We start from the raw sequence: 20785 nt of genomic DNA, 5'->3' as shown, positions 1-20785 counted from the left end.
TTGAACACGTGTGTAATTTGTTCTATGCAATGCTATCACATGTGTAGATTTCTGTGATCACCATCACAGTCAAGATACAGAACAGCCCATCACAAGGATTTCTTTTTTAACCATACCCTGCACACCTCCCTGGCAACCACTAATTTCTCTCCTTCTCTATAATTTTGTCATTTCACGAATGGTATACTAATACAACCATACAGTATTTAGCTTTCGAGTCTGGCTTCTTTCATGAAACATAATTCCCTGAAAATTCAACCAATTTGTTACGTGTATCGACACTTCCTTCCTTCTTAATTGCTGAATGGTATTCCAGTTATTTTAAACTATCAGCTGAAGAACATCTGGGTTTTTTTTTCCAGTTTGGGGCTATTACAAATAAAGGTGCTAAAACTATAAACACACATGTGCAGGTTTTTGTGTGAACACACGTTTTCATTCACCTGAGATAAATGCCCAAGAGTGCAATTGCTGTGTCTTAGAGTAGTTGCACCTTTAGTTTTGTAAGAAACTGTCAAACTATTTTCCAGAGTGGCTGTACCTTTATACAGTGTATGTTTTACATTATACATTCCTACCAGTAAAGTGCAACTGATTCAGTTTCTCCACATCTTTGCCAGCATCTGGTGTTGCCACTTTTTTTTTTTTTTTTTTTTTTTAGCCATTCTGATAGATGAATAGTGATGCCTCATTGTGGTTTTAATTTATATTTCCCACGTGGATAATAATGTTGACTATCTTTTCATGTGCTAACAGTGTTTGAAGAGCTCATCCTTTCTTGCCGTGACCATTGTGTGGTAAAGAGTCCCCTTCATCCAGTTTTATCCTTTTCCAAAACAGAGCTAGCCCCACTTCTGATTCCATCATGGCATAGTTTGTATTCCTTGGTTTTGATTTCCTGTTGAAAATTTGTCTCCTTGTCACTTGAGAGACCTTGTGAAGGAAAAAAAAAATCTGTCTCCTTCTTCAGACTGTGATCTCCAAGTGGGCTGGAGCAGTTTTGCAATCTTGGCTCACTACAGCTTCGACCTCCTGGGCTCAAGCGATCCTCCTGCCTCAACCTCCCGAGTAGCTGGGATACAGGCGCGCCACCACGCTTGGCTAACTTTTGTATTTTTTGTAGAGACGGAGTCTCACTATGCTGCCCAGGCCGGTCTCAAATTCCTGGGCTCCAAGCGATCCTACCACCTCGGCTTCCCAAAAACTGCTGGGATTACAAGCATGAGCCACCATGCCCGGCCCAGTGCTGTATTTTTTTTTTTAAAGGCAAGGGCATGGAGAATAAAATGGGTGAATGAGCGGGGCGGGGCAAGGCATGGTGGTTGCTCCCCTTTAACCACACTGTCCAGGCCGGGTCTGGCGCTAAACCCAGAGCCCAGACACTCGCTCATGCGCATGCGCAGCGCTCTCCTCTCCACCCTCGCCCTCCCCGCCCTAGCCCCGCCCCGTAGTGGCCTCCTTCGGGTCGCGACCAATTAGAGGGAGGAGGCGGGATCCTGGCTGCCAAGGTGCTCACTGGGTAGTGTCCCTAGCTACTGTTGCTAAGACTGTGGGTCGCCTGAGGTGGTGGGAGTTAGTTTTGGCAGCCTGGGCCTGAGAGAGGTCAAGGGTCATTGCAGAGCCAGGGAGGAGATGGTGAAGCAGACTATCCAGATATTCGCGAGGGTGAAGCCCCCTGTCCGGAAGCACCAACAAGGGGTACGGGCTGGAGCCTCCGGGGCGCCGGCGCGGCGGGGCCTCTTGGGCTGGGGTCGGGCGGCGGCACGCGAAGGGGCTGGGCGGAGGTGAGGGGCTTGCTGGCGGGCGCCGAGGCCGCCCGGAATCCCGCACACCCTGACCGAGGAGCCCTGCAGCCGCGAAGACCCCCGCGCACTGCTGTCAGCTACGCGACAGCCAGGCCACTCCCACCTGGCACAGCGCAGACCCGGCAGAGAGCCATTTTTTTGCACCCAGGCACACGTGTTCACGCGGGGGCAGACTAGTGCATGTTCAGTATGCCTGTATAGTGTGCGCTTCAACTACACATAAGCACTTATTGCACCTTTCTGGGAAACTCACGCAGCACCGCACATGCAGATACACTCAAAGGTACATTTTGGCACTCGGGCAAAACGTGCAAGCAACAGATGCATGTTTATGTACCTCTGAAATAATACAAATGTAGATAGACACAAATGCACAAAGCATACACATATGTAGTACTTTGCACCCAGTGGAGCCTCAGTAATTAGTTGACTCTGTTGTTATTCTCCAACATAAACTTGAACCTTTACATATACTCCTTGTATTAATAGATACAGGTAGATGCTTAAGCATCCTGACCCAAAGAATACGCATGTGTACTTCATTCAGAAACAATTAGCTAAATATTTACCAGGTGCTTCCTCTAGCCGCTAAATTCAGGAAGGTATAAAGAAGGTTAAGACATTGCCCTGACTCTGAGCAATGATACTTTGTATGCACCTTTTTTTTCTTTTTTCTTTTCTTTTTTTTTTTTTTTTGAGACGGAGTCTCGCTCTGTCACCCAGACTGAAGTGCAGTGGCGCGATCTCGGCTCACTGCAAGCTCTGCCTCCTGGATTCACGCCATTCTCCTGCCTCAACCTCTCAAGTAGCTGGGACTACAGGTGCCCGCCACCACGCCCGGCTAATTTTTTGTGGTTTTAGAAGAGACGGGGTTTCACCGTGTTAGCTAGGATGGTCTCGATCTCCTCCTGATCTTGTGATCCGCCCGCCTCGGCCTCCCAAAGTGCAGGGATTACAGGGGTGAGCCACTGCGCCCAGCACTTTGTATGCTTCTTAAATATTTCGAAACATCCTCTCTTCTGCCTAGAAGGGAGCATAGTCATTCTTATGTATCTTGAGAAATGGCCACCTGACAGGTGCTTTATCTGCATTATCTCTCATTCTCACAAGAACCCTGCAAGGTTGGTGTCATTTTCCTCATTTTACAGATTAGGAAACTGAGTCTCAGGTTAAATAATGTGACCAAGGCACCCAGCTGGGGAGTGGCATAGCTGTAATTTTTTTTTCAATTTTAGAACATTTATTTTATTCGTTATTATACTTTAAGTCCTGGGGTACATGTGCAGAACGTGCAGGTTTCTTACGTAGGTATACACGTGCCATGGTGGTTTGCTGCACCCATCAATCTGTCATCTACATTAAGTATTTCTCCTAATGCTATCCCTCCCCTAGCCTCCCACCCCGCGACAGGCCCCAGGGTGTGATGTTCCCCTCCCTGTGTGCATGCGTTCTCATTGTTCAGCTCCCACTTACGAGTGAGAACATGTGGTGTTTGGCTTTCTGTTCTTGTTTTAGTTTGCTGAGAATGATGGTTTCCAGCTTCATCCATGTCCCTGCAAACGACATGAACTCATCCTTTTTTATGGCTGCATAGTATTCCATGGTGTATATGTACCACATTTTCTTTAACCAGTCTATCACTGATGGGCATTTAGATTGGTTCCATGTCTTTGCTATTGTGAACAGCAGAGCTGTAATTTTAATTAAGGATTTTTGATTTCAAAGCTATCCCCCTTTTGGAAACCTTTTTTGCCCCCCAAAGTGACAATTTAGGCAAGGGCAATTTGGATCATATTTGTGAGTATATGGAGTGGGCATATTTAATAATGTTGTATTCCTGTTCCATATATATACTGGGTATATGTCTATGTGGAATATCATAGCATCTCATGATTAAGCATTTGCCTCATATAATTTATGTATTTAAAACAGGAATAAAGTAGTATAGAAAGAACCATGGGTATCTTCCCATTTTCTCTCCTCTAATAATCACTTACATGCATTTCTTTTTAGAGTACATCATATGTAAAAAGTGTATTTTATGTAACATTTCCCCCCAGACTCTTAGCTTAAGCTGTTGAGCTTATCTACACAGGCTCAGCAGTCAGAGCGGAGGCTGGGATAAGGTCAAGAGACAGGATGGGTAGGGGCGGGGCTCAGGGAAGTGGATGGAGAGTCTTGGATTTAATATTGAACTTTCTTTTCTCTTAAAATGCAGTGTTTGGATATTTTAATGTACCTCATTTTGTGTGTCTTTGGTGAGTCTGTAGAGTGGATTGTTTGATCCTCCAGGAAGTAGTTTTAGGTGTCATATTTTTAGGTGTCACACACACACACACACACAAAGAGAATGGGAATGAATAAATATTGAATTAATATATCCCTGTTCTCCCTTAAAAACTCCACAGTTTAATGCCATATCTTCTTGTCCGCAAAAGATTGTAGAGTTCTTTCTCTGACTAGAAATGCTTTTTGTAATATTAAATTGAGAGTGACTCAAAGGTATTTTTTCTTTCTCTTCATTTTATAGCTTCATGACTGCATTACTTTTATTCTTTAAGGCATCATAAAGTAAATTGTAATAACGGATTAATAAAAAGGATATATAAAATGAATCTTTGATAGTTTTAACAGTGGTAATGCTTTCCATTTGTACAGTGCTTTATACATTTCAAAACATTTTCATATTCATCCTTGCACTTGTTCTGTCTTCTTAAAAAAAAAAACTTCACTATCTCAAATAATATTTTTATGAATAACGATAGAAACCCAATATTACACTAAACAAGTGATTTGGTTCTAAGGGACTTTTCTTAAGGCCTCAAAGAGTGTCTTAATCAGAGTAGTGGAGGGTCATTAATGGCAGTTAATATTCTTTTCTGTCTGCTGAGCAGAGAAATATAGACTTTTTAGAAATGGATGTAACTCTTCACTCTTGTATGTTTCATGTCTTATACACCCCCTTCACTCACCTGTCTGGCTATAAAACTTTTTTTTTAATGTAGTGCCCAACAGGATATAATTTTTAAATGTCTCTTGAGAAAACCTAGCCAGAAAGCCTTGAACCTGATGCCATTGCTTTCTACAAATACTTTATTTTATGTAATGACTTTTCTGCATGAATTCTTCACATTTTAAATGAGAAGTTTCAATAAAAATATACTTAGGAAAATATTCAAACTTTCTGGAGATTTAGGTAGGCTTTTACTTGCTTAAGAATATGACTTTTTCCTCATAACCAAGCATCTAAATGGGTCTTAAACAGGAAGTATTGCCTGTTAGAAAGAATTTTATTTCATGGTAAAAGACAAGAAGCCTTTTAAAAAAAAAAAAACCTTTAAATCTAATGACTTTTTTTTTTATGGTGCATTACAAAATACTTCCATTTCCATTACATCATTTGATCCCCACAGCAATCTTGTAAGGGAGGTAATTCTGTTTTCCTCATTTTATGTATAAGGAACCTCAATTCTGAAAGTGGTGGCTGGTCACACAGCTGGTAAATTGAGCTCAGTGTTGGACCTAAGTCTTGGGACAAATCTTATGCTTTTATTTATTCCACATGACCTCTTTATAGGCTTGACTTTTAATTTTCCTGGCCAATAAAAATGATGGAGTAGGAAACCAGGAAGAGAATCAGAGAATGTTACAGTCCTAAGGGTGTTGGTTAAGACCCTCTATTTCCATATCAGCTTAGAAAGGCTTAAGGATTTCTCCCAGGTCACTTGCTAATTAGTGGCTGAGTTGGAATGAGAACCTTGAAAATGACATCAAATACATGAATTACATGTGTCTTTTGAAGCCACATCTCTCTTATCAAATGCCTGAAAATGTCTCATGGAACCTTAGGCTTCTTTGAACATAACTTGAATTAGAGCATTCTTGGTGAGCTATCTGAGATGGCTCCAAACCTAGTCCTTTTATCTCTGGTATTTTGTAAATGCTCAGAAATGCTTATTGATTGTAGTAAAATGTTAACTCCTGATACATAATACTAAAGCAATACTTAGATAAAATGTTGCTTTCGGGCTATTAGTTTCTCAATGACAATAATAACAGAGATAGTCAAATACTTATATTTGAATGTTAGATCATTCAAAGATGATCTGACTTTGATACAGCATTAATTTAGGTTTTACTTCTGGTTCAGTTCCATATATTTGTCTGAATCCACACAGTTCAAAGAGAAAAATTATTCAAATTATATGATATTATGACTTTTTAATCTTAAGAGTATAATTTTCATATCATTACAAGTCATAATAACATGGTGATAGTTCAAGCCATAATTTCACCATTTTATATCCATTTGTTGTCTTCACATTTGCAGATTTATTCCATAGATGAAGATGAAAAGTTAATACCTAGCTTGGAAATTATCTTACCACGTGATTTGGCAGATGGGTTTGTGAATAATAAGCGAGAAAGCTACAAATTTAAGTAAGTTTTTCTTTCTCCTTTTTTCATTTCTGTTTCATTATTGAACTAACTCTTGTACTGCATTAATATTCATTGTGAAATCATTAGCACCATTTCTTGTGGAAAATGCAACGCAGCTCTTCACCTCACCTAGTAGACTGAACTCAAGTTGCCTTTTCACTGCTGTGCCCAAGGTCAAAAATAATGTGTATTTCTATATCTGAGATTGTATTCCAAGATTCCAGCCTTTCTTTACTAGCTCTGTTTATCTAGTATTTTCCTACTCAACCCACTATGGTTTAGCACTTACAGAAAGTTCCAATGCATGATTAAACTTCACTGAAGGTAAGAACTTACAGTATCATTTGTGTGCTACATAGGTAAGCCTTCTTTATAATATATATGATATTTGGACCTCATATACACATATGTATACTCTATATCTGTGCTGTCCAATATAATAGCCACAAGCCACATGTGGTTCTTGAACACTTGAAGTATGTTCAAACCGAATTGAGATGTGCTGTAAAGTATAAAACATATGAAGGAGTTTTGAAGACTTAACATGAAGAAAAAAGAATGTAAAATATCTCAAGACATTTTTCATATTGATTATTTGCTGAAATTGTAACATTTTGGTACATGAAACTTCTAACTTTGGTTAAAAGTATATTATTAAAATTAATTTCAGCTGTTTCTTAAAGTTTTATTTATTTTATTTTAAATTTTTAAGACGGGGTCCTGCTCTGTCTCCCAGGCTGGAGGGCAGTGGTGGAGTCATAGTTCACTGTGGCCTTGAACTGCTGGGCTCCAGTGATCCTCCCACCTTAGCCTCCTGAATAGCTGGAACTATAGGCCTGCACCACCATGCCCAACTAATCTTTTTGCTTTTTTAAAAAACGTGGCTAGTAGAAAATTTTAAATTACATATGCTCTCACATTTATGGATGCCATTCTATTTCTCTTGGGTGATGCTGAACTATAATGGCTCAGTTGAAAAATACCAAACAGCTACCCTTGCATGGTCATCAGTGCCTTTGGTCTGAATACTCTTTTTGTAGCTAGGTCTTGAATTTAGGGAATATAGCTATTTCACATTCTCTTTAGTCTCCATTTTCAGATTAATCTATTTCTTTTAATCTCCACTTTTGATTTCTGGGGAAGTTTGAGCCCAAATTAAATCCGTCTTTGACCTCTGGCCCAAATTTTGGTGACGGATTTCTGGATCCTGCTGAAAGAATCCTAATTCTTCTCTTCAATGTATCTCTAGACTGTTTTACAAAGGCCGTGTTTTGAGACTATTCCTGCCTTTGCCCTTTGGATAAAACTATCCCAGATTTTTTTTTGTTCCTCTCTCTCTTTCTCTCTTTTTCTTTTTAAATTCTTTTCTTTTTTTTTGAGACAGAGTTTTGCTCTATCGCCCAGGCTGGAGTGCAATGGCGCAGTCTTGGCTCACTACAACTTCCTCCTCCCGGGTTCAAGCGATTCTCCTGCCTCAGCCTCCCAAGTAACTGGGATTACAGGCACCTGCTACCATGCCCAGCTAATTTTTGTATTTTTAGTAGAGACAGGGTTTCGCCATGTGGGCCAGGCTGGTCTCGAACTTCTGATCTCAAGTGATTCACCTGCCTCGGCCTCTCAAAGTGCTGGGATTACAGGCATAAGCCACCGTATCTGGCCTTTTTCTTTTTAAATTCTTATTTGCTTTTTTTGTTGTCTCATAAAGAATTCTCCTTGGTCTTCATAACTCTACCTTTTATCTTTCATATATAATATACATCTCCCCCTCCACTTCCACCTCATTTTCTTATTGTGTCTTTTACAGTAAGTACAAGCAAGGCTTGCTAACCTATTGTTGCCTAGTGGGGCGGTCCTCACCTTGTCTTTATGTCTCCCCATTGTCTTTCATTATATCCTTTAAGGAATAGCCCTAAAACCTGTGCTTTTCTTTTTCTTTCTTTCTTTTTTTTTTTTTTCTAAGACAGGGTCTCACTCTGTCACCCAGGCTGGAGTACAGTGCTACAATCTCAGTTCACTGCAGTTCTGACCTTCAGGGCTCAGGTGATTCTCCCACCTCAGCCTGTAGTGAGACTTCAGGTATGCACCACCACATCCAGCTGATTTTTTTTTTTTTTGGTAGAGACTGGGTTTTACCATGTTGCCCAGGCTGGTCTTGAACTCCTGGGCTCAAGCGATCTGACCCTCCTTGGCCTCCCAGAGTGCTGGGATTACAGGTGTGAGCCACCGCGCCTGGCCCCTGCTTTGCTTTTTCTGAAGAGGGCGTTCTCCCACTGACGTAAGCGTGCTACATACCTTCATAATTGTGACTTGTTACCAGCTGGCCTAGGCCAAAATCTATTACATAAAACAACAGTTTGCTGAAATATTTTATTCAACATGATTCCATTTGATTGATAAGAACAATTTACTATGTCTTTATCTATGGACCCTATCCAAAGTATTCTTTTTTTTTTTTTTTTTTTGAGATGGAATCTCACTCTGTCGCCCAGGCTGGAGTGCAATGGCGTGATCTCGGCTCACTGCAACCTCCGCTTCCTGGGTTCAAGCAATTCTCCTGCCTCAGCCTCCTGAGTAGCTGGGATTACAGGCATGCACCGCCACACCTGGCTAATTTTGTTTCCATTTTTAGTAGAGACAGGGTTTCACCACATTGGCCAGGCTGGTCTAGAACTCCTGACCTCGAGTGATCTGCCCACCTCGGCCTCCCAAAGTGCTAGGATTACAGGTGTGAACCACTGCACCCGGCCCCAAAGTATTCTTTATATAGATACAAACAGAGTGCAATTGTTGTAAAAGCACCATTGGCTTATTTTTAAATCTCTGAATTGAAAATAATGGTTTTAATATTCAAAATTAAAAATTAATAAAATATTCAACTTACACATATGTTCAGAGATAAATATTTAAGCATTTTAAAAGCTGTTTTCCCCCAAGAACATTTATTCAACCAATAAATACTTATTGGCTACCCACTGTGAGCTGTTTTAATTGCTAGGAATACAGCAGGGAACACAACAAAGCTCCTGCTCTTAGGGAGCTTACATTTTAGTGGGAGGAGATAGAGGAGAAGATCAGTAAGCAAAATGTACGTCAGAAGGTGCTACGTGCCATGGAGAAAAGTGTGACAAAGAAGGGGAATGAGGAGTGCTGGATGAGGGGGGTGAAGGAGAGGAATGGTTGCAACATTTAATAGGTCAGGGAAGGTGTACAGCAAAGGAACATTTGAGCAAAGACTTGATGGAGGTGAGGAAGCCAGCCATTCAAGTATCTAAGGGATGAGACTTTCAGGCCAAGGGAATAGCAAGAGTGAAATCCCTAATGGGGAGAACGCCCGGCATATTTGAGAAAAAGTGATCTATGTGGCTGGAGTAGAGTAAGCAAGAGGTAGAGGGGAGTAAGCATGAGTAGAGTAAGCATGAGGAGTAGAGTAAGCATGAGGAGTAGAGTAAGCATGAGGAGTAGAGTAAGCATGAGGCAGCAGAATGGCCAGATCACATAGAGCCTTATAAGTCATTGTGAGGACTTGAGCCGTGAGAAGGCAATGGAGGGCTTTGAGCAGAGGAATGAAATTATCTCACTTATGTTTTAGCAGGATCACTCTTGTTGACATGTGGAAAACAGGCTGGAAGGGGGAAAAGACTAGTTAGGCTATTGCAAGAGATACCAGGCAAGAAATTATGGTAGCGTGGACCAAGGTGGTAACAGTGGAAATGTTGAGAAATAATTGAATTCTGGATATATTGTGAAGGTCTCACCTGACAGAGTTTGCTGATGGATTAGACATAAAGTATAGTAGAAACAGAGGAGTCAAGCAGATCCTAATGGTTTTGGACTGAACATTTAGAGGGATAGAGCTGTTGCTTTCTGAGATGAGGAAGAGCACAGGAAGTGCACCATTCTTTAGGGTGGGAAGAAGTCAGCATATGCTGAGTTTGAAATGAAGTTTAGAAAAAGCCTACTCAAGTTCCTAACAAATGAAAAGACCTCCTAAGAATCAGGAAACCTAAGTTATGTCTCAAGGCATATTATTGATGAGCTCTAAGACTCTGAGTAATTACTTTATCTCTGTGGATCTCGACTTCTTCCTCTGTTAATCATTAGACTGAACCTGTTAAAATCCCTTCTAATTGTGATCGTATTGTGCTCTTCAGTGGTTTTCAGAAGACAGCTGATCAAAATGCCTTTTCAGATTACTATGCAACTATATTGTATAAAATGCAATATTTTGGGATGATGACATTTGATGCTTAATATATAGTTAATGGTTTATTGTAAACTTTGGTGCTAAAATCGTTCTTCTAAAATGTGTGGGGAAAAGTCAATAAAAAGAGAAATCTGGATTGCTTGTGTTTCTACCACCTGCTATTTTAAATAGTGGAGGATGTCATTTTCCCCCAAGGAATTCAATATGCTTTATAGATATTATGCTAAAATTACATTTTAGTTTAATTTAAATCTTGTTAGAAGTGACTGGTACATGGTAGGCCCTCAGTATGTGTTTGTGGAATGAATAGATCAATTAGAAATGAAAATGCTATCATTAATTTTACACAAGGTACCTTTCAGAAGATATTCTGTGTGTGATTCACTGCCTTCTTTAAAACTTCTGCCATCTCTTTTATTTACATGGTAGTAGATATAATTACTCTTTTTTTAAATAAGTGGGGTAGAAAATGGCTAATTGATTCACCCAGTCATCACCCATCTGATAAAAGAAGTGAACCAGCGTTATCACCATTCTCCTCAAAAGCTGAGAATATGTGCTCAGACCTCATACTACACAGTGCTCTGAAAAGCAGTTCAGCAGCTATGTGTTATGTTGACCTCTGTGTTATGTTGGTGTTCATATCTGAAGCTGTGATACATCTATAGAGTTTTGAGAAGCAATCTGGGCACACTAAACAGTAAATATTACTGTCTAAAATACAATCTTCCCTGCTAAATGACATACTAGCCAGAGTGCCTTAGATTATCTCTTTGTATAAGTTCATTGTTTGCTTCTCTAAAATGGAGGTAGGTCAGCTGTCTCTACTAAACTCTGTCGCTACTGAAAATACGAAAATTAGCCAGGCGTGATGGTGCACCTGTAATCCCAGCTACTCGGGAGGCTGAGGCAGGAGAATCGCTTGAACTCAGGAGGCAGAGGTTGCAGTGAGGTGAGATAGCGCCACTGCACTCCAGCCTGGGTGACAGAGCGAGACTCTGTCTCAAAAAAAAAAAAAAAAAATAGATTCTGTGTCTTCTACCCCGAGTGTTCCACTGTGCTTGCAATCCAGTACTAAGCTAAGTCAGAGAAGCATTGCAAGAAGAGTGAAATTGACACCACACCTCCACTCCCTTCCCCTAAGCCATTGCCAATCTGATTAAACCTTCTCTCTGTGGGACAGGTCTATCATAATTTACTTTTTGACTTTTGACTCATGGTCAAAAAATGAAACAAAACCATCCTGAGAATTAAATGGTTGATGCTAGGATATAGCACCAAATTAGTGGAAAAATAAACTTTAGTTCAAAATACTAAAACTAAGTTCGATAATCATACAATTCACAGTTGCATTCTTTTCTCACAGGTCAGATATTAGAATTTCCTTGGCTGTTTACATCCTGTTCTTGGATTTCCATTTCATGCAGCTATCTGGTTTTGAATTTCTTGCCAATTGTAGACACTGTCCCTCTTGAGAGCTCAAAAGCACACAATTTGTTATTTGGTTCAAAGCTGCTGCAGTTTTTCAGAGGGATTTATTGTGCAGATCTTGTCAAAGCAATACTGTTTACCCACCATTTGTATAGAGGAGTACAACAGCACAGTGTGGTTGAGACTACAGGGCAAACATTGTGCTAAGTTAGGTAAGCCCAGTGATGTAAATATGGGGTAATTTATAAAGCTTTCAGAAAAACAAGATTTATTAATCTGATAGTGTTTGGAGGTGCAGCTTTTAACTAATTACTATTTTTCACATTGCAGATTTCAAAGAATTTTTGATCAGGATGCAAACCAAGAGACCATTTTTGAAAACATTGCCAAACCAGTTGCTGGGAGGTAGGATTTCCCATATTTTGTTCAGTGGGCTCGTGGTTTTTCATGTTGCCTTCAATTCTCAGATAACTGTGGTAGTGTGCTTAAGTGTATCAATTATATACTTAGGCTGCAGGACATGTAATGATGACGGCATTAATACCTTCTGTTCCTATAACCATTTGTTTTAGATTTAGATTCTGAGTCTCAAAACAAAACAAAACAAAATAACACAGCAAAATAGACTAGCTATTGTTACTCCTATTTGTAAAGATATATAAACTGAGGGTCACAGAAATTAAGTGACACTACTCAGGGTTGCATGGGTAGTGGTGGCAGAGTCCTAGATGACTTTCTGACTGTTAAGTTCAGTGTTCTTTCCTCAGTGCAGTACTTCAAACATATGGTTAGATGGACAAAGGATAAGGTATGGGTGGCACCTGGGAGGCTGCCTAATGATGCTGGCCCTGCTCTACCTCAGTGTCATTTCAAAGCTTGGCCCTTTGCTTTAATATATCTAGCTAATTCTAGGCTGCTGACTACTAGAACCAAACTCACATGAGAGTACCAAATAAATCAGAATGCCAATTTATTAATATGTATTCACAGTCTCCTAGGGACTAGACACTCAAGCACAGAGTCCTCTTATAAGGAATCCATATGGAAAACTACTGCTCATAAGCTTGCTTTCTGATCTGAAATCATTTGGATGATGCTAATGACCTAATGATAATCCCAAGACAACATTCATCTTTACAGTTAAATAATGAAAATTATACCTGCTAAATGAGCCCAGTTTTCAAGTCTGCTCATCAGTACACCTTTTTTAGTGGACATTGCTGGGAACACAGTGCCACATTTTGTCTCTCAAACTCCTGTTTTATGAATCCTATGCAAACCATGCCCTTGTCTTTTTAATACAGTCTCCTTCATTAGGTAACTTACAATAAAGTAGGCTTAAACTATTTCAGAGTTATAATCAAAATCCAACAATCCAATAACACCTCTTTAGATGAAATTCAAGTCTCCTTGATTAGATGTCAAACATTTCTGAAATTCTCTTCTTTTTAGTAATCACTTGGGTTGTGTCATTTTTCAGATAGCTAGTTTCACGTGTTTTATTTTTAAACTTCCTAACATCATTCAGGAAGGGAACCTTAAGTTTCTTTTTCATGGATGCCTGGGTTTTCCTTCCACTACAGACTCTCTCATCTTGACCCCACTTTCTCCTCCAGCTACTGCCCTTTGCTTCAGCTTTACTTTACAGAAATGGCCTACTATATTCACTACTTCAGTTCCTCTCCTAAACCCTGTTCTTATCAAGCTTTCACCTCCACTGCCTCACTGAAATTGTTTTTGCCAAAGTCAACTATGACTTCTATTTGCTAAATTTAATAATGATCATTTCCCAGTCCTCATGCTATGTGATATGTCTGCCATTTTGACACAGTTGATCACTCCATCCTCCTCCAAATACTTTGTTCACTTGTCACACTCTCCTGGTTCTCCATTCCTTCTCAGTTAATTTATGCGGTTTTAATTGTATGCGGTGACCATTTCCTCTTGCTGTTCCCTCTGCCCGGAATTCTCTTCCCTCAGAAATCTGCATGGTTTCTCCCTCAGCAACTTGAAATCTTTGCTCATAGCGGCTTTCTCAGTAAGGCCTTCCTGCAGTACCTTATTTAAAATTGCACCTCCGTTACCCTTCCCTATTTGACTTTATTTATTTTAGCACATATCACCATCTGACATTTTTAAAATTATTATTTTACTTTAAGTTCTAGGGTACATGTGCGCAACGTGCAGGTTTGTTACATAGGTATACATGTGCCATGTTGGTTTGCTGCACCCATTAACTCGTCATTTACATTAGGTATTTCTCCTAATGCTATTCCTCCCCCTGTCTCCAACCCCATGACAGGCTCTGGGGTGTGATGTTCCCCATCCTGTGTCCAAGTGTTTTCATTGTTCAATTCCCACCTATGAGTGAGAACATGCGGTGTTTGGTTTTCTGTCTTGTGAGACGGGGTTTCACCATCTTGGCCAGGCTGGTCTTGAACTCCTGACCTCGTGATCCACCCACCTCGGCCTCCCAAAGTGCTAGGATTACAGGTGTGAGCCACCACATCTGGCCCTGACATATTATATAGTTTAATTCTATATTAGTTTTTGTGTCTATTTGCCTCCACTAAAACAAAGCTCCATGAAGGCAGGGGCTTCGTTTTATTCACTGATGTGACAAACTCCATGATAACAAGGTTTCAAAAACGACAGGCAAGAGCACTTTTATCCAAGCAGCTCAAGTTGGTCCCAGTGGGTTTTATCTTTTGTCAATAAGAAATATTCCTCTTTATCCTTTTTATTACTTTTCTCCTTGTATTCTTTTTTTTTCCTGAAATTAGTTTTGCTATTTTTTTCTGTCAGCCTTTGTCTTGTCTTTCTCCTTCTCCTAGTTCAACTGCTTTGTGACATTTTGTTTTTAAGAATGGGCCTAATAAATAAAATATAGCTGCTTTTGCCTTTTTAGCTAAACCCACAGTTCTTGATCTTTAATTAGTTACTTTAACCAGTTTATCTTTTTTATGATCGCCATAATTTGGAGCTATTCCTCCTATGTTATTTTCTTTCTCCTCTTTATTATACTCCCTAATTTTTTTTTCCTTTCTTGCTTTTTGTTGGTTTGACTGTTGTTGCTGCTTCCGTTTTCTTTCTCAAGTTGTACATTGTACTTCAACAGCTCTAGTTTAAATTCAGATATTTAAACATTTGTATTTTTCTCAATATCAAAAACTTTGTCTCTGTCTCTGTCTTGCTCTCTCTGTCTTTTCTCTAGTCAAGAATGTTAGGATGCTTCTACTTTGCCTCTCCTATACCTCTACAACTTCCACTGTGGAGATCAACTGATATTTCTGTCTGAATTATTATTATTAATTTTTATTAACATTTATTTTAATTATCTCAAAGTTATATCTATTTCTTTGTCTATCACTGTTTCTTGTATTCGTGTCTAATTCTTAGATTCCTTTTGGTAATCATCCTCTAATAACCTCTTAGAAAAAATTCAGGACTGGGGAACTTTCTGAAGTCTTTCCTTTCCCTTCACAGTTAAATGAGCCCAGGAGTTCAAGACCAGCCTGGGCAACATAGTGAGATTTTTGTCTCTATAAATAATTTTAAAATCAGCTGGGCATGGTGGTGCATGCCTGTAGTTCCAACTACTCAGGAGGTTCGGGTGGGAGGATCACTTAAGCCCAGCAGGTTGAGGCTGCTATACCCAGCCATTTGACTGGGTATAGCACTCTGTGTTAACAGTTCTTTCCTCTCCAAACTGTGAAGATACTGCTTCATTGTCTCTTTGCATACAGGGTTGTTGAAAAGATGTCCATGCCAATCTGATTCTTATTTCTTTTTAGACATACTTTTTTTTTTTTTTTTTTTTACTTTCCAGGCGTTTTTAGGATTTTTTTCTTTTTTTCTTTTTATGAAATTTGATATTAATGAGTCTAGGTAAGGATTTTTTTTTCATGTATTCTTATCTCTCAGTCAGCTATTTCAATCTGAAAACTCAAATTCAAGGGTCATCACATGGACCATTTCTTTGGTAATTAAAAAAAATTCTTTCTTTTTTTTTTAAAGTGATCTCATTTTTATTTATTTATTTATTTATTATTTAATTTTTTTTATTTTTAGTTTTTGAGACATAGTCTCACTCTTTTGCCCAGGCTGGAGTGCAGTGGCATGATCACAGCTCACTGCAGCCTTGATCTGCTGGACTTAAACGACCCTCCTGCCTCAAGGCCTCCCGAGTAGTTGAAATTACACATGCATGCTACCACACTCGGCTAATTTTTTAAATTTTTTATAGAGATGGGGTCTCAGACTGGTCTCAAACTCCTGGGCTCAGGCGATCCTCCCACCTCGGCCTCCTAAATAATTTTCTTACCTCTAACATATCTATTCTTTATTTCTGGACCTTGCAGTCCTATCCTTCAAATATTACAACTTCCCATTCATAGTTCTCCTCTCTTTGCCCTGTGGTTCTGAGTTCTGCAAGAATTTGTCAGCACAGACTTCCAGCATGGTAATTTGCTTTTCAGTGGTGAATTCCTCTTTATCCCTCTAAATTTTTTAATTTTTGCTATTTTATTTTTCATTTCTAGGAAATGAAAAAGTCTATTCTTGCTTGTGAATGTGGTATCCTCCCTTTCCCTCTGAAGATAATGATCTTTTGAAACACTGGGTTTTTTTTTTTCCTGTCTTCTTTTTCTTTATGTGCATGTTCTTCTGATGAGTTTGGTGCCTTGCTTTCCTGGTGCAGATTTCCCTCAGATACTGGTGATTCTTAGAGGTGGGCTTATCCCTGTCATTTGAGAATGCGTTTGTCTGTTTGAGCATGCTGTTTCTGTTCACTGTGGCCTACCCTTGTGTCTATGGGGAAGGGATGGCATGTGCTAAGGGCATGGTGTGTTATTTGCTAGGCGTGAGGCCCTCTTTCCTCCAGGGTGCTAGGAGTATCTTACTGTCCCTAATCCAAGCTTCTCCTCTGCAGAAACATGTACTGCACCAGTGAATAGACAGTTGGGGGCAGATTCACATTTTCTTCTCATTCATCTCTGTAGGAGAGTGTTGTTAAGCAAATTGACTTATTTAAGAGCCTGGGGAGGGAATCACTTTTTTCATCGACTTTAAATATGCTGTATACAGGATGTTTATATTTTATGCAAATTATATGACTTTGAAATGGTAAAACATAAAATACTAATAAAATAAAGTGTCATTTATGCACAATATTTAAAGTAATGTATCCCCATACATTGAAAATCAAATTTTTAAGAATTACATAATTTGGCAGGCCTTTGAATAGACACTATACTACTTCAGATATTAAACAGAAATGTCTGCTATTCCTAGTAAAGATTAGCCTTCAAGAACACATTCCCAACATAAAATCTGACCACTTTAAACTAGCCCTTTAAAGTTATTCTACTGGGTTAACACATTGTAACTTAATTCTGGTTACTGTATGCAATTAAGGCTAAATAAAACTAATCACATTTCTGTCCAAAATTCTGTAATTCAGGAATCTCACCAATTTAGACATCTTTTCTACTTCGTCCAAACCAGTGATATTATGTGCATGACTATATAGCAGGGGTCCCCAAAGCCCCAGGCCACGCACCGGTACCAGTCTGTGGCCTGTTAGGAACTGGGCCACACAGTAGGAGGTGAGTGCTGGTGGAGGGAGCATTACTGCCTGAGCTCCACCTCCTGTCAGATCAGCTGCGGCATTAGATTCTCATAGGAGCACAAACCCTATTGTGAACTGTGCATGCGAGCAATCTAGGTTACACACTCCTTATGAGAATCTAACTAATGCCTGATGATCTGAGGCGGAACAGTTTCATCCCAAAACCATCCCTCCGACAACACACAATTATTTGGTGGAAAAATTGTCTTCCACAAAACCAGTCCCTGGTGCCAAAAAGGGCGGGGACCAAAGCTGTATAGGACTGCATGTATGGGGAGAAATAATAAAGCTTGAACTTTGTATTATTGGAAATAAAGTGAAATAATCTTTGTGGTTATTTATTATTTAGTACATTTCCACTAGGAAGTGCTTCATCATGATACCTCTTCTAATCTCAGGTGTCTTTGAAATCTATCTGGGTTGATTAGTAACATTGTCAAAACTGCCTTTTGTCATCTGAATTTTGCTCATTAATTTCTGGATGAATTTTTTTTATAAAGGTAAGATTTAAGAAGTCTACAAATGTCTATGGTATTGCAGTATACAAAAGAGCTTCTTGTTTTATTTGTTTTTTTTTTAATCTAGTGTTATGCTTCTCAAACTGAAGTGCATCAATCTCTGGAATATGTGGTAGGCTATCAGAGAATACCTGAAGCTTCAAGCAAAAATAGTACATTATCCTTGAATGCCCATTTCATTCAAAGACTTAGGGAGGAAAACTATGAAGTCTAGACATTTATGAGGTCTTACCACACATCTGCAAGTTTGCAGAATTCCAGTTTTCTAGTAGAGCCAATCTATGTTTTACCTAAAAGCTTGGGGTGTAGGAAATTTACTTTATGTGCAGTGAGTAATTTTGCAAAAATTTGGAAATTCAGTGTTTTGTAAGAGCATGATGGTTTGACCAAAATGAATAGAATGTGCACTGGCAGGAGGACTGGCTATGCTATGACACAGTCCCAGTAGCTGGTGCTGAACAGCTAAGGCACCTACACTACAATAAGGCCAATGAGGTTGGCTTTTGGAAAGCTATTAGTCATTATGAGCCGCCACTTATTAACCTTTGATTTCACCAGTGATGAACATTATCAGGAGCAGCCTTTCAATTTATAGTAAGAAGATTTCTCTTTTCCTTCACTCTCTTCTTACTATAAAGAGACGCTACCCTCTCAGATTTGGAGAAGGATGTGCTTGACAACTTTTGCACATGTGCTCTTGCTGGGTGGGAGGCCAAGGCTTGATGCAGGGGATTTTCTCATGGCAGGGGGCAGTACCACACTCTCAGTTGTACCAAGGTCATTGCCCAGCAGGACTTTTACCTGTTGCTCTTTAGGAAACAGGCTTTGCTGATAATGCTGTGGGTTGCCTAGCACACCCAGTTCTGCTAATCCAACCAGAGAAGAGATCCTGCTCTTTCAAGACAAGGAGGACAGAATAGAGAGAAAAAGGCTCACAAAAGAGGATTAAAAAAAATCTTAGTCATTCACTTCTGTGTACTCATGGTTTTACCTTTTGTGGCTCAAAATATTTGGCATCAAGTCAAATAATCCAATTCTGGCCCTAGCCCTGTGACTAACTCCCTATGTGACTCTGAATCAGACATATCACTTCTGAATCAGTTATCCCTTCTGAGAAAGGGGATGCTAATAACAGTAAGTTTACAAGCTTGTTTTAAGGATGAAAAGAAACAATGTGCTTTACAAGCGTCAGTGCCCTATTCAATGTAAGGGATGAAAAAATTAGAAATCTTTAATTTCTTTGCCACTTAAAAAACATGCTTAGTGACCTCTGGTTCCAGACCAAGATAGAGTAGACACACTTATCTCTATTCCCCTTACTAAGTACAGCTAAAGACTCTGGACGTCATATACAAAGAAACATGACTCTGAAAGTTGAAGAGAAGATAGCCTAGCTAGAGACCTCAGGACCTGAGAAGTGACAGAACGGTGAGTCCCCTTGGATTTTTCCCCTCATATATCTGCACAAAGCGGGGACACTTAACCACCCTGCCCAGATTGGATGCTGGAGAAACCAGACACCCAGAAACACTAGTGGGCTCAGACAAAATCCTCAGGAAGAGTCTACTGTCTCCAGCAAGAGGGCCAGGGGACTGGCAGCGTAGCAAGACAGAAAACTTGTAGATACTAGCTGCCTTACTCCATCCAGATATCTTGGAAAAACCCGTGACTCCACCCCTATGTGTTTTAAAGAGAAGGGGGCCCTAAGGGAAGTAAGGTTTCTACACTTCATTCAAACTGGTAAAATGTTAACACCAGCAGATCTCTATAGTGATAGAATAGTTCTGTATTTTGATGGCAGTGGTGATTGCTTAATTCTACACATGTGAGAAAATGGCATAGAACTATACACATACATTGTACCAATGTCAATTTCCTGGTTTTGAAAATGTACTACAGTTACGCAATATGTAACCACTGGGGCAAATGGGGTCCAGAGAACTATTCTATACTCTCTTTATGACTTCCTGTAAATTTATCATTATTTGAAAATAAAGCAGTAAGAAAATCCTCAGTTATAAAAATTTTAGTGACATTTGTTCTGTGATGTTCTTCTATTCTGTAAATTAGGCAATCTCAGTTATTGCACTGGAACTTCTCCCCCATGGGATTCAATAAAGCTAATCCCATCTGAAATTCACAAAAACACCAGTGACATTTTGTTTTTTTTCCAAGTTTACAGGAAACGTTATTCACCACTGAATTGTACAAAAACTCATTGCCTGTTCCCCAGATCTGTTCAACTTCTGGCCACAATTGCACTTTGCCAGATGCGTTGTTTATAAACATGTACCTGCACTTGGCTTTACTTGCTGCTATGCTGAATTTCCTGATGACATCACATTTCTGGCTTTTGTGACTTTACAATTATACTTAAATCTAAACTTTTAAGTGTAACAATTTTAAAATTATATTTTCAACTGAGAACATGGTCTTATGATTAAAAACAGGGACACTAACATATCAGCTTAAAGCCATGTAATTATACAAGATGATGACCTTGACAAGCTCCATCAAGGACTTAACAAGAAAGGGGATAATATTCCCATTCTACCTACAGCTGGTAAATGTGAATAAAACAACAGCAGTTGATGTAACCAGTATAGAATGTATTAAAGATGCACATTTCAAACACAGATTTCATTACTGTAGGTAAAAAGTGAGCCTAAATCTGGGTTTCTCTTCTTAAGAATAATTGATCAAGAAATTGCATACTATCATTTTTGCAATAATAACTACAAGTTATTCATAATTTTTG

General features: G+C 39.4%; 1 protein-coding gene across 3 annotated transcripts in view; it reads left to right on the top strand.

Annotated features, from left to right (window-relative positions):
• The first annotated feature begins 318 nt into the window (after positions 1-318).
• Positions 319-20785, top strand: part of KIF6 (kinesin family member 6) — a 389937-nt gene continuing 369470 nt past the window's right edge. For all 3 annotated transcript variants that reach the window (XM_003833335.7, XM_034962039.3, XM_024929327.4), the window contains exons 1-3: positions 319-1698; positions 6136-6245; positions 12211-12285. In XM_003833335.7, the coding sequence (XP_003833383.2) occupies positions 1633-1698; positions 6136-6245; positions 12211-12285 (251 nt within the window). In that variant the 5' untranslated portion in view covers positions 319-1632. The remainder of the gene's footprint in view (positions 1699-6135; positions 6246-12210; positions 12286-20785) is intronic.

Source organism: Pan paniscus, chromosome 5 (assembly GCF_029289425.2).
Source record: "Pan paniscus chromosome 5, NHGRI_mPanPan1-v2.0_pri, whole genome shotgun sequence".
Taxonomy (NCBI): domain Eukaryota; kingdom Metazoa; phylum Chordata; class Mammalia; order Primates; family Hominidae; genus Pan; species Pan paniscus.
The sequence above is the reverse complement of the archived record's forward strand: the minus strand, read 5'-3'. Positions and strand labels throughout refer to the sequence as shown.